Source organism: Haliotis cracherodii, unplaced genomic scaffold, assembly GCF_022045235.1.
Source record: "Haliotis cracherodii isolate W230 unplaced genomic scaffold, xgHalCrac1.p SCAF_4, whole genome shotgun sequence".
Classification (NCBI taxonomy): domain Eukaryota; kingdom Metazoa; phylum Mollusca; class Gastropoda; order Lepetellida; family Haliotidae; genus Haliotis; species Haliotis cracherodii.
The window spans coordinates 58,273,757-58,286,986 of NW_027266297.1; the positions used below are offsets into that span (position 1 = coordinate 58,273,757).

Below are 13,230 nucleotides of genomic sequence, written 5' to 3' on the forward strand. Positions count from 1 at the left end.
AGTGTAGATTTGTATTCAGTGTGTAACTGGGAGGAAGGTGCTGGAAGTGAGATGCATGCTGTGATGGCCACCTGTTATAGTTTGACATGTGTGACTCTAAGTGGACCCTTGTGGACTTTCAGCCTCCAAGAAACTGAGCGAGGAAAGCCCCAAGGGACGTAATCTGATCCGGAAGGAGATCATGCGACTGGTCATTAACCTGGGCAGCTCTGTCGGGGCAAAGGGCACTGAGCAGGGGCTCCTCAGGTAAGTTGACATGACCTCAGTCCAGAATGACCGGTGAAGATTCCGGGGTAGAATAGGTCTTCAGCAAAACATGCTTGACGTAAAAGGCGACTATGCTTGTCGTAAAAGGCGACTAACGGGATCGGATGGTCAGGCTCGCTGACTTGGTTGATACATGTCATGGATCCCAATTGCGTGGATCAATGCTCATGATATCAATCACTGGATTGTCTGGTCCAGACTCGATTAATTACACACCGCTGTCATAAAGCTGGAATATTGCTGAGTGCGGCGTTAAACAACAAACCAACCAACCAACTCGGTCCAGAACACCTTTGTGGGGATTCCGGAATTGGTCCCCAGCAACCTATGCTGGTCGTAAGGGACCACTTTATGGATCAGGGTGGCATTGTTCAAAGTGATCTCAGTGCTAAGGTGATCGTAACTCGTATACCTTAACATATATAATTACGACAGTCGTGGTGCTAAGGTTTGTTTTGTACAACCGAACCCAGGTGGTCTGACTTGGTTGATTGCATATCATCGAACACCGATGGTGTGGATTGCTGCTCATAATTTAAATCTTCGGCAACCCATGCTTCCTGTAAATGGTGACTATGCTTGTCGTTAGTGGTGACCAATTGGATCGGGTGGTCAGGCTCGCTGACTTGGTTGATGCATGTCATCGATCCCAATTGCTTGGATCGATGCTCATGATATCAATAACTGGATTGTCTGGTCCAGACCGCCGTCATATAGCTGGAATATTGCCGAGTGCGGCGTAAAACAACAAACCAACCAACCAACCAATGATGCTCATGATGTCAATCACTGGATTGTGTGGTCCAGACTCGATTATATACGGACCCCTGCCATATAGCTGGAATAATGCTGAGTGAGGCATTAAACAACAAACAAACAAATCACTAGATTGTCTGGTCCAGACTCAATTATTTACAGGTCACTGTCATATTGCACTCAATATTGCTGAGGACATCTGTAAACAACTAACAAACATAATCCAGGATGGGCAAGGCCAGTGAGTGAGGGTCGGGTTATGCCAGCTATCGACATTGTAGCTGTATCACTGATGTCCTGGATTATGTAGTGTGAACCAAGACCTCAAGGATGTGTGTCTTTGTTTGTTTGTTGTTTAACGCCACACTTGGCAATATTCCAGCTATATGACAGCGGTCTGTAAGTAATCGAGTCTTGACCTGACAGTCCAGTGATTGATATCATGAACATCAATCCATGCAATTTAGATATGATGACATGCATCAAACAAGTCAGCGAGCCTGACCACCCGATCCCATTAGTCGCCTCTTACGACAAGCTTGGTTACATTTTACGGCAAGCATGGGTTGCTAAGAACCAATTCTACCCCGGATCTCCACGGGTCTCTCACAATTGGGATACGATGACATGCATCAAACAAGTCAGCGAGCCTGACCTACCGATCCTATTAGTCGCCTCTTACGACAAGTGTAGTTGCATTTTACAGCGGTAGAAAGTAACAGTTTCAGTCCACTGGTCCTTATAATGACAGCATATAGCAAAACCTTTACAAATGTCAAAATTCTACTAGTCCTTAGGATACCTTTACTATTGGGCAGTTTGGCAAGGACTATAGGACTAGTGCCAATTTCTAACCCTTTTTTACGGCAAGCATGGGTTGCTGAAGACCCATTCTACCCCGGATCATCAGGATCCAGGATGTATGTTAGTAAGACTGGTATCTTTTCAGCCTGAAGCAGAAGTTCCCCAAAGCCTTCTGCGACATGTGCTTCTACTCCGAGGTGTGTCATCTACTGGCGACCTACTCCTTCCGACTGGCCCCGCGACGCTTCATTCAGGAGCTGTTTGATGAGCTGGATGTGACAAAGGTAACAATATATCATATATCATCAGAACTTCATGAGCATCTGAAATATTAAAATGTTTTCCTATTTCTTATTTTGTATGGAATTGTTTTCAAACTCATCAGTGAAAAGGATTTATGTCTGAGAACTGTGACTGTTATCAATGTAATTGATGTGCTTGGCATTTACCAAAGGGGCACTAAGAATTGGTTTGTACCGACTCACAAGTCCCCGATTTCCTTCAAGACAGATGAGTTCAGTCTGATCTGCCAGTGGTTAATACGGTAAACTGATCACATAGATCTTGGAGGCACGGGTGGCCCAGTCGTCTAAGGTACCTTCCTTGGGTTGCGTCCCTTGGGCACGCCAGAAACCTATGATTGTGGGTTCGAATCCCGGTTCGCCCCAATTATGTTTCTAGGTTTGTCAGCACCATACCCGTGCTCATGGGTTTCACCGAAGTGGTAAACGCCTAAGACCTGCATCACCTCGGGCTTCCCTCCCACATTAAGCTGACATGCTGTGATATAACTGGAATAATGTTAAAAGCGGCGTTAAACCCAACTCACTCACTCACATAGACCTGAGTTATCTGTAGCTTATGGGACAACCATTGACACTGTTTGTTGATCTCTCAAACAATATCCACCTGTCATATTATGATCGCGCAAAACTTTTAACAGTGATTTGTCAAATTGTTCCATGCGAAAAAAGTAACCGATAATACACAAAAGTGCTACCGCATAACCCAGGTCATGGTCATCATTAGTTTAAAGATACGTAGTATAACCTACAATTAAAATACCATGATATCAGCATATAATATTCATAGTACATGTAAAATAGTAATTTAAGATATTATTTTTTCCGAACATTCCATCAAAATTCTTTTCCATTATATTATTATACCCCCGTTTACGAAGTAAATCGGGGGTATATAGCGTTCCGTTTGTCCGTCCGTCCGTCCGTCTGTCCGAGCTTTTGTACGGCCCATAACTTGTTAACCATGCACCCTAGCTTCACCAAACTTGCTACACACATTAACCACAATAAGTACTTGTGCCTTTTTCTAGTTTCTGATTTTTTTAATTTTTGCCTTTTCCATGGACACATTAAGAAACTTAAACTTTTAGGGTGGGTGTTTTGTACGGCCCATATCTTTTTAACTATGCATCCTAGCTTCATCAAGCTTGCTGCACACATTTACCACAATGAGTACTTCTGCCTTTTGCTAGTTTGAAGATTCTGATTTTTTTTATATTTTTGCTGTTTCCATGGAATCATGGTGAAACATAAATTTTGGGTAGAGTTTTTGTACGATCCATGTTTACAATATTATGTATCCTAGCTTCAGCAAACTTGCTACATTAACCACTATGATTGTTTTTTTATCTTTTATAAGATTCTGAAAGTTTTCTCTTTTGCTGTTTCATGGAAACATGATGGAATTTAGAAATTTTGATGACTGGTTTTGTATAGCTAATATATTTCCAAAATTGTTTCCACACATGTAGATCATCATAAGTATCTGTGCTTTGTGTCAGTTTGAATTTATGAATTCTTTACCATATCTGTTAAGGCTAGATGGAAATTATTAATTTATTGATTTTCTTATATGATATTGTTCCATTTTTTATGTGTTTTTATATCAACAATTTTTGGTCTTTTTGATAATTCTTCTTATGTAACTCCTCAATCAAATTTTTATTCAAAGGTGTTCATGGTGATCTACTTCCTCGTAGTGAACACTGGTAACATGGGAGATGGGGGGGGGGGGGAGGGGGGCAATTGTCACTGGAACTCAATCTTAGTTTTTCAAACATTGAAGTTAAAATCAGTTAGAAATATGTAATATTTCATTAATCAACAAACTATATACTATTTGTTGTTGACCAGCGGGGATAACGGGGGTATGTGAGCTTTGCTCACTTCTTTTTTGTCGGGTATGTTTTAACGTGATCATCGGTAGATTGGGAGATCACGTGTGTACAGCGGATTGCTATTTCCGGCCTAGTTTACGAGACAATACACACGGTAATCTTTTTGCCTGCATATAAAACAATGTCTGGCATAGCAATCACCATGCCTAGTGATGTTTAATTGCAAATTTCACATTTTCATTGACAAAGTTTGTTATAGCGTTGTTCATTCACCTGAAGCGATATGATGTAGTTCAATAAAAGTGTAACCCATATTTCAGCCAACCCCTTTCTACAGAATCTTTTTTCTGGTCCTTAAAATTCAAGTTATGTATGGCCGTATACGGTAGTGTGATCCTCCAGTTTTGTGGTTATGCTCTGAAAATGCTCTTTGCAATTTTAGTCATTTCTGTAAGTGATATGTCTTATTGCTGAAATGGCTTGTTTAAACTTTGAAAGTATTAGTATACATGCAGTGGTCTTCATTAACTGATGATAGTGGTATTTCGTGCTTCTATTTTACGTGGAAAGGACTATACACTCAAAACCGGTTTGCCTGGCATCGAGACAAAAAGAAAGAAAGGCTTTTGGTTTTGGTTTTCACATTAATATGGCTATCCTATAAACATCCTCCATCAGTGGAAGGAAGCTGTTCATCTGTAGACCGAAAACTCAGTCTCCTTGACTGCTGAAATAAAATGAAATTAAATTAAATTTAATTAAATTTAATTAAATTTAATTAAATAAATAAATGAATAAATAAATAAATAAAATGAGAACACTTTTTTTATGTCCCCTCGCCACCCAAATTTCTGAACTTCTTCTGGCGCTAAATAACTTCAAAATTGGTGAATAGTGGAAGGTTTGTTATTCTTTGGCTTTGGTTAATATTTTATGGCTTTTGTTTATGTGATTTTAAGAGGTGACTTGCAATATGGCCACTTATCCTAATGAATTTGGGGGAAAAACTCCTTTAACAAGATACTGAAAAAATGCCTTTAGTTCGTCTAGGATATGCTATAAGATGTATTAATTGCTGATGTAATAAGCCTATATTTTTTCCGAACATTCCATCAAAATTATTTTCCATTATATTATTATACCCCCGTTTACTTATCTGCCTGTTTCTTACATCATCAGCTACTGGAAGAGCCACGTGTACTGCTGGACATCACGGAGCCTGAGGAGGACGATGGCTACAAGCGCATGACACCGATACACCAGGGAAGTCTCGACACGTTCCCAGAGTCCACTGCATGACACTGGCACACTTCCTGTTTCCGTACAGTTCACCATAGACTGGACTAAATGGTCAACCCAGCAACAACATACCCACCCAAACACATGGACATCTGTTGGTGCCGCTAATACATGGAGGGGTCACTCGCAGCCATCCTTGGTGACATTGCTCAGTTATCTCCCTTGGAACCATGTCATAGTTCATGTATTTACATGAAACAGTATGAGAGATGCAATCTCATTAAAATCAGATCTTAGTTCTTGGAACCGCTAAACAAAGATCTGAAGACATCCCATTTGGGGTCAGGTCAGAACGACCTTTCATCCAACCAATCAGAGCTTCACCTACCAGATCATGAATGTGACAGTCGGAATGTGATTTCTAATCATGCAACCTCTAAAACTTTAACATTATTACGATATTCCGAACGATAGTTACGGGTTTAACGACTGAATCCATACAATCTAGACCATCTATTAGCAGAATGTTCTTTTGTTCAGGTTTCAAATTTGTAATCGAGAATTTGTCAAAATATGTTTCGAAGCGCAGTCACCAATTTGAAATTAGTGCCATAAAGCACGAGAAAGCTCCCTTCTGATTGGTCACTCCATTGGTCGGTCAGAGTTCGCGCAAGGTCGGTCTGACGTGACCCGTAATGGGATGTCCTCAGATCTTTGTTTAGCAGTTGCGAGAACAAAGATATGATTTTAATGAGATTGTGAGAGATGGTGATTGTGATGATGGTGATGATTAGTTGTTACTGTTAACCGCTGCTAATGCTGCTCTTACATGAAATTACCTGAAGCGACAAAAGCGGCCATGTCACTCTCAAAACTGAACCAATCTTCGAGGGTGGCCTGTGGGATGAAGTGTTCATCTGGGTTTGATTCCCAACTTTGGGACAAGACAACAAGACCGTTGTTGGTGTGTCCCAGTGCTGCAATGGTGCAGTGGTGACATTGCTGAAATCAGTGTTTACTTCTGTGAACCCACTTAGCACGTCCTACACAGAATCAAAATACATCGCCCTTCGTATGATTTCATTTTACATGTCCTAACTATGTAGACGGGGACAGGTTGTAATAATCCTGATGATGTTGGCTGTAGATATCTGATGATTAACATTCAGTAGGTTACCACGGTTACTGGTAATAGTGTCTGTGATAAGGTGTACGATAATGTCAATCTCATGAGGGCGATAGTTGATGCAGTTGATGCGTTTCTGTGATGCTTCTATGATTAATGATGCAGATTCAGAAAATATTAACATGAACACTATTTAACTATTTTGTCACATCTATGTCTTTATTACACAAAACTTTGGATATGTTCATGCTCTGACAAGAGACTGATAATCCTTTCACTGTGTGAATACCTTTTTATTCATTTTAGAATTGCAATAATTTATTTTACGATTATCAAATTTTTAGAGGTTCCTATATTATGATTAAGTTTCATATGATAATTATCATGATACATGATGCTCAGTATAATGGCGCTGTTGGTTCTGCGAGAGATATTCCAATGTTAAACAACAAGGATATAACTGAATATTTGTGCCATAATCCCTTGACCAAACTGAAAGTTCGATGTGATGACGGTTTGGCGTGACGTCTTTAAACAAGCACCATTCACAAGGCAATAGAAGAGTGCAGGGATAGTGAAAGTAGATCTTCCTATGCTGACCTGGTCATCCAGATTCAGATATCATGGACTCAACAATAACTTTCTATTTGTATGTGCTGGAATCTTTGTGTAGGATAGAGGGACAAAACGTTCATTGCACTGTGATGGTCGTATAATACTATAATACAATTAAGATAATTGTAGACAAGATGGCTTTGTTTGTAGCGATCCGGGGCTGGTCTTTGCAAGTTAAGATAGAAGGATATAATTGGTTTGGGGGGACTTGTTCCTGTTGTAGAATCATGGGACCCTGAATCTTTAACTTTTAGCATTAGGGCCCGTGATGTTCTGTTCATGCAACGTTTTAAACACTGAATATATAAATATTTATCTTCATCTGAAGTCATTGAATTGACCTAAAGATTGTTTTCTCTCTTATCACTTTTAACACTGTTCGAACCTAACATGAAATGGAAACTTTTATGCACATTTTATTGTCACTGTGTCTGTCCGAGTGAAGTCTTCTTGTGTTTGTGATTTCCTTGTGGAAAGTGTCATGTGTTTGATCATGGTTTGAAACTAAATGAAATATCACAACTATGTAAGCGCAGCACTCAACGAGAATGGACTTATGTATTGAGCATCGATGTGTTTGATCAGCTTCCTTCAGTTGACCTGTACTCAATCCTACTTCCTTGTATCCGTCAGCAAATAGATTCAAAGATTTATCACCATACTTTGTATGCAGGCTACTGTTTGTTCGTTAAGCTCAACTTACATCTGCACTTCCGTTTCAAGAGGCGGGTAGCCTAGTGGTTAAAACGTTGGCTCATCACGCCGACGACCTGGGTTTGATTCCCGACATAGGTACAATGTGTGAAGCCCATTTCTGGTGTACCCGCCGTGATATTGCTGTAATATTGCGAAAGGTAGTGGTGTAAATCGATATTCACTCACTCAATTCTGTTACAAGGGGGTTTAACTGGTGTCCGATATTCGGCTTGCAGCAAATGTCAGGTACTATTCGCAAATTGGAATATGAAATGTCCCAACTCATGATATGGCTTTGCAGGGGTAACTTGTATGTTGCTGATGACATAACCAATAAAGAGGAAGAATTTGACACTGTTGCACTGAATGTAATGTTAAAACACCTCAGAATGTAGGGAATTACAAACTTTAGAGATAAATCCCTGGTACTTGATGAGTGGTGTCTATATCTGATGGAATCTACAGCTTTGTCAGCTGGCCATCTGCAGATGAGGGATGGAAACTTAAGTTGGTGGTGCATTCCAATGGCGCATTCTCCTTGTGCATTCTCCTTGTGCATTCTCATGATGTCTCTTTGTGCACTCTCATGATGTCTCTTTGTGCACTCTCATGATGTCTCATGGTGCATTCTCATGATGTCTCATGGTGCATTCTCATGATGTCTCATGGTGCATTCTCATGATGTCTCCTTGTGCATTCTCTTGATGTCTCTTTGTGCACTCTCATGATGTCTCCTTGTGCATTCTCATGATGTCTCTTTGTGCACTCTCATGATGTCTCATGGTGCATTCTCATGATGTCTCATGGTGCATTCTCATGATGTCTCCTGGTGCATTCTCATGATGTCTCCTGGTGCATTCTCATGATGTCTCCTGGTGCATTCTCATGATGTCTCATGGTGCATTCTCATGATGTCTCCTGGTGCATTCTCATGATGTCTCCTGGTGCATTCTCATGATGTCTCCTGGTGCATTCTCATGATGTCTCTTTGTGCACTCTCATGATGTCTCCTTGTGCATTCTCATGATGTCTCTTTGTGCACTCTCATGATGTCTCATGGTGCATTCTCATGATGTCTCATGGTGCATTCTCATGATGTCTCATGGTGCATTCGCATGATGTCTCATGGTGCATTCTCATGATACATTCTCATGACGTATTCTTGTGGTGCATTCTCGAAATGTCTCATAATGCATTCTCATGATGCATCCTCATGATTTATAAGGGTTTCTGATTAAAATTTATTGAACATAGCCATTTCAAAATGCTCTATTGACCAGGTACAGGACTTACAGTGTGAACCCCAGTTTTTGCCTTTATGCCTCATACACCTTATAAACACAAACAAATATTGGAAGTCAATAATTAAGTAAAAAACAATAACTTCACAGGCTACTTATTTAACCATTTACACAAACAACTGTAGACAACGATATAAAATCAATGACATCAATCAGCGCCATAATGCAACCCTATCCGCAAACAGTTGTCTGCTGGTGGGTGTGGCCTGATTGTCTTTACGTTTATGGAAGGAAACAAAACTTCAAATCATGTGCATGGTTAGCCAAGCAAATGCCATGGAATCTGGTGCAATTTTTTTATATTGTATTTAGTTCAATCTAGGTGTGACGTGTCACTTGAATATTGCTGAAAATGGTCAATAAAACCTTACTCACTCACTCACTCACTCACTCACTCACTCGAAAGGTTCATGTTTCATGCTGTGTATCAAACAATGATAAGTTAACATACTGTGTATCAAACAGTCATGAGTTAACATGCTGTGTATCAAACAGTGATGAATTTACATGCTGTGTATCAAACAGTCTTGAGTTAACATGCTGTGTATCAAACAGTCTTGAGTTAACATGCTGTGTATCAAACAGTCTTGAGTTAACATGCTGTGTATCAAACAGTCTTGAGTTAACATGCTGTGTATCAAACAGTCATGAGTTAACATGCTGTGTATCAAACAGTGATGAGTTTACATGCTGTGTATCAAACAGTCTTGAGTTAACATGCTGTGTATCAAACAGTCTTGAGTTAACATGCTGTGTATCAAACAGTCATGAGTTAACATGCTGTGTATCAAACAGTCATGAGTTAACATGCTGTGTATCAAACAGTCATGAGTTAACATGCTGTGTATCAAAGTCTTGAGTTAACATGCAGTGTATCAAACAGTGATGAGTTAACATGCTGTGTATCAAACAGTCATGAGTTAACATTTTACTTACTTAAATTGGGAATTTAACGTGCGCTTTCCGACATATGCATATTTCGCGCACGGGCCCGCCAGGCCATTTTGTGTTTGGTCGAAAAGAGGCAAGAGAGTTAACTAACTTTAAAAGTCCAGTTTCCACCCTTCCCGAACTAGGCTGGAATTCCTGGGCTCGATCGTTGCGCCACCAGTGGGTATTATGTCCCTCTCCTATGGACCAATCAGATTCCACCTCTCGCATCACTTCCATTTGCTTCAAAGTAAATGGTGTCACCCAGTCAAGACAATCTGATCGATAATCAAGGTCTATATTGTAATAAAACGGGTCTTACATCATGAAATGCATCAAATCACGTGAGCACCTTGATTAAAAACATGAAAAGATTTGGAAAATATCTGTTGTCAAAGAGTTGGCGATGCAAATGATGTGCAAACCCAGCAATCGACTGAAATCTGCACCACAGTTTACGAACTGGATTTCAATTTCGTTGCGCGATTGTGTTTGGACTGTGCATAAACTCGTTAGTCCAGCCAAAACGTAACTCCATAATACCAGCCTAGTTCTGCAAGGGTGGAAACTGGACTTTTAAAGTCAGTTTAACTCACTTGCCTTGGGAAGATGACAGAGGAATGCAGCAATGGTGATACCAAGGATTTATCCTGTAGGCAAGTCTTGTAAATTGACCAGTGCAGAATAGTTGCAATTTTTCTCTTTATTCCTAAATTTCTACGTCAATGTCTATGAGGATCCCTGTCTTGCATTGAAATGTTTTGCACAAAAGCTTATTATATTATTACTAATGCCAGCTGGCAGCTGTACCTGCATGTGTTCATGAATTAACACGCTGCCTGTCCTTGCCACTTCAAAAACAAAAACATGCTTATCATGATTTAACTAAAAGTTGGATGTCTGTTCTATTTTCATATGAATTTAATAGCTGTTGCATGTATAATTCTGTAAACATAAACTTTAAAAAGTGTGGCTTTGATGTGAAGAGTGACGTTACTAAAGGGGTATGACTTCTGAAAAAAGGCTGTCTTAAGGCTAGTGGGAATTATGTCAACTTTAGATAATTTGGTTTTTTTTTATCATCAATAAAGCACAGCCTCATCCAGTACTAATGGTATAGTGTTGAAATTTAAGGGTTTTTACACTATTTTCATAGTTTCAGTGTACAAAAGTATGTGTGTGTGTGTGTGTGTGTGTGTGTGTGTGTGTGTGTGTATATATTGCTAGTCAGTGAGTGTCACAGACCATGCTATTGTCACAGATCATGCTATAATTGTCACAGATCGTGTTATAATTGTCACAGATCATGCTATAATTGTCACAGACCATGATGTTATTGTCACAGACCATGATGTGATTGTCACAGACCATGATGTGATTGTCAGTCAATGTTATGATTGTCACAGACCATTGTGATGATTTAACAAGGAGATGGAATTTCAGTGTTTATACAATATTCACTGTCTCAGAGTAGGAGACAAAACCTGTATTGCTTCCAACTTACCCTTTATTCAGTGTTGAAGTAAGACTTGGGGTGTGGGGTAGCTTTATGGTATAAGCGTGGGCTTGTCATGCCCGAAGTCCGGGTTCGATTCCACTGTACATTGTATGAAGTCACTGTCCTTTTGGCGTCCCTCTGCCTGGCTGAACTAGGGTAACTCCCTCCTCACTAACTCACTAAAGTTATGACATGGAGAATGGAAAGATATCACTTTACATGTAAGACTTCAAACAAGAACATATGAATCATGCAAGTTTTTATATTCCTTTTTCCTGCTTCTGGTCTCTAGTCTGTCTTTGGGTACAATGTGTGAAACCCATTTCTGGTGTCCCCCGCCATGATATAGCTGGAATATTGCTAAAAGCAGCATAAAACCATACTCAATCACTCACTTAGAAAGCATGCTTAGTTCATAAATTGTCACCCTAGTAGTTTAGAAGTTTGGATATCTTTGAGTTCCTTCAAGAATAGTTTCTGAGGCAGACACCAGAGGTTCATACATTCATAATCAGTGGTCACACTCTCCTTCATGGTTATTCCCCCTGTGTAGAGTTATTTCCCCTGTGTAGAGTTATTTCCCCTGTGTAGTTATTCCCCCTGTGTAGAGTTATTTCCTACGTGTAGAGTTATTTCCCCTGTGTAGAGTTATTTCCCCTGTGTTGAGTTATTTCCCCTGTGTTGAGTTATTTCCTGTGTGTAGAGTTATTTCCCCTGTGCAGAGTTATTTCCCTTTGCAGTTACTTCCCCAAGCTCCTTCCCAGCGCGTGACACCTTCGTTACACTCTCGGTAACATCGCTGCCACCAGTGTGGGCGCGGCCATTACAAGAATCTTGAAATTTGCCCTCCAACCCCATATGTAGTAACGTTTATACTTTTGTTTATGTCTTTGGGAATGCCATCATATTTCAATTTGAAAAGGTTTACGACTGACCATGTTTTCCAGACGAATTTACTTTGTTGTTTTGATAATCAGATTGGTTCGAGATTGCAGACTAACGGAAAATCAACCTACTTCTTCCTTACATTCTTATTATATGAATAACACGATAGTTTTAATGAAACAGAAATTCAAACTGACAAACGGAGAAAGTAATTAAGCAGCGATAAGTGTATTCGGCGCACGACAGTCGACACTTGTTTGTAAACATAACGGTCATTCGGTTGCGAGTTCAACTCCAAGCATGGTTGTGGCCACCTATTCACAGTGGGGAGTTTTGACTGGTGGCAGCGATAGTATAGAGAGCTCCGGGAACGTACTATCGCTGTGAGGAGCTTGTTACTTCCCTTAACCTTTAAAGTCGAATACCTGCCTTAATTTGGGCTTTATCCCTAACATAACATTGACACAATGTCATGTAACTAAAATAATTGATAGTCTATTATTACTGAAGGGGGCATGGGTGGACCAGTCATCCAAGTCACTGCAATTCACTGTTCAGAGTTGATCCTGGGTTCGAATCCTGGTTTTCCCCAATTATGTTTCAAGGTAGGTTTGTCAGCACCATACTCGTGCTCGTGGGTTTCACCAAAGTGGTAAACGTCTAAGACCTGCATCACTTCAGGCTTTCCTCCCACATTAAGCTGACACGCCGTGATATAACTGGAAGCTTGTTTGAGGCGGCATGAAACACAAATTACACACTATTTTAGCTAAAAAATGTGATATTAAGCTCATTCTTGTAAACATGTCTATTTATGATAAATCAATGAAAAATAGTGCACCAACCTTCCATATAGGGCTTAGATAATGCTCAACAGGTTATTGTTTGATTTTATACAAAGATCTTTTTATTTATTTGTTTGCTTTGGATGCAGACGAAACAATGACTATTCAGTGTTTTATAGTTGACTGAT

General features: G+C 39.9%; 1 protein-coding gene across 2 annotated transcripts in view; it reads left to right on the plus strand.

Moving 5' to 3' along the window:
* Positions 1 to 5,495, plus strand: part of LOC139478488 (rapamycin-insensitive companion of mTOR-like) — a 59,192-nt gene extending 53,697 nt beyond the window's left edge. For both annotated transcript variants that reach the window (XM_071260972.1, XM_071260974.1), the window contains 3 exons: positions 123 to 246; positions 1,973 to 2,111; positions 5,147 to 5,495. In XM_071260972.1, the coding sequence (XP_071117073.1) occupies positions 123 to 246; positions 1,973 to 2,111; positions 5,147 to 5,266 (383 nt within the window). In that variant the 3' untranslated portion in view covers positions 5,267 to 5,495. The remainder of the gene's footprint in view (positions 1 to 122; positions 247 to 1,972; positions 2,112 to 5,146) is intronic.
* Positions 5,496 to 13,230: the final 7,735 nt, after the last annotated feature.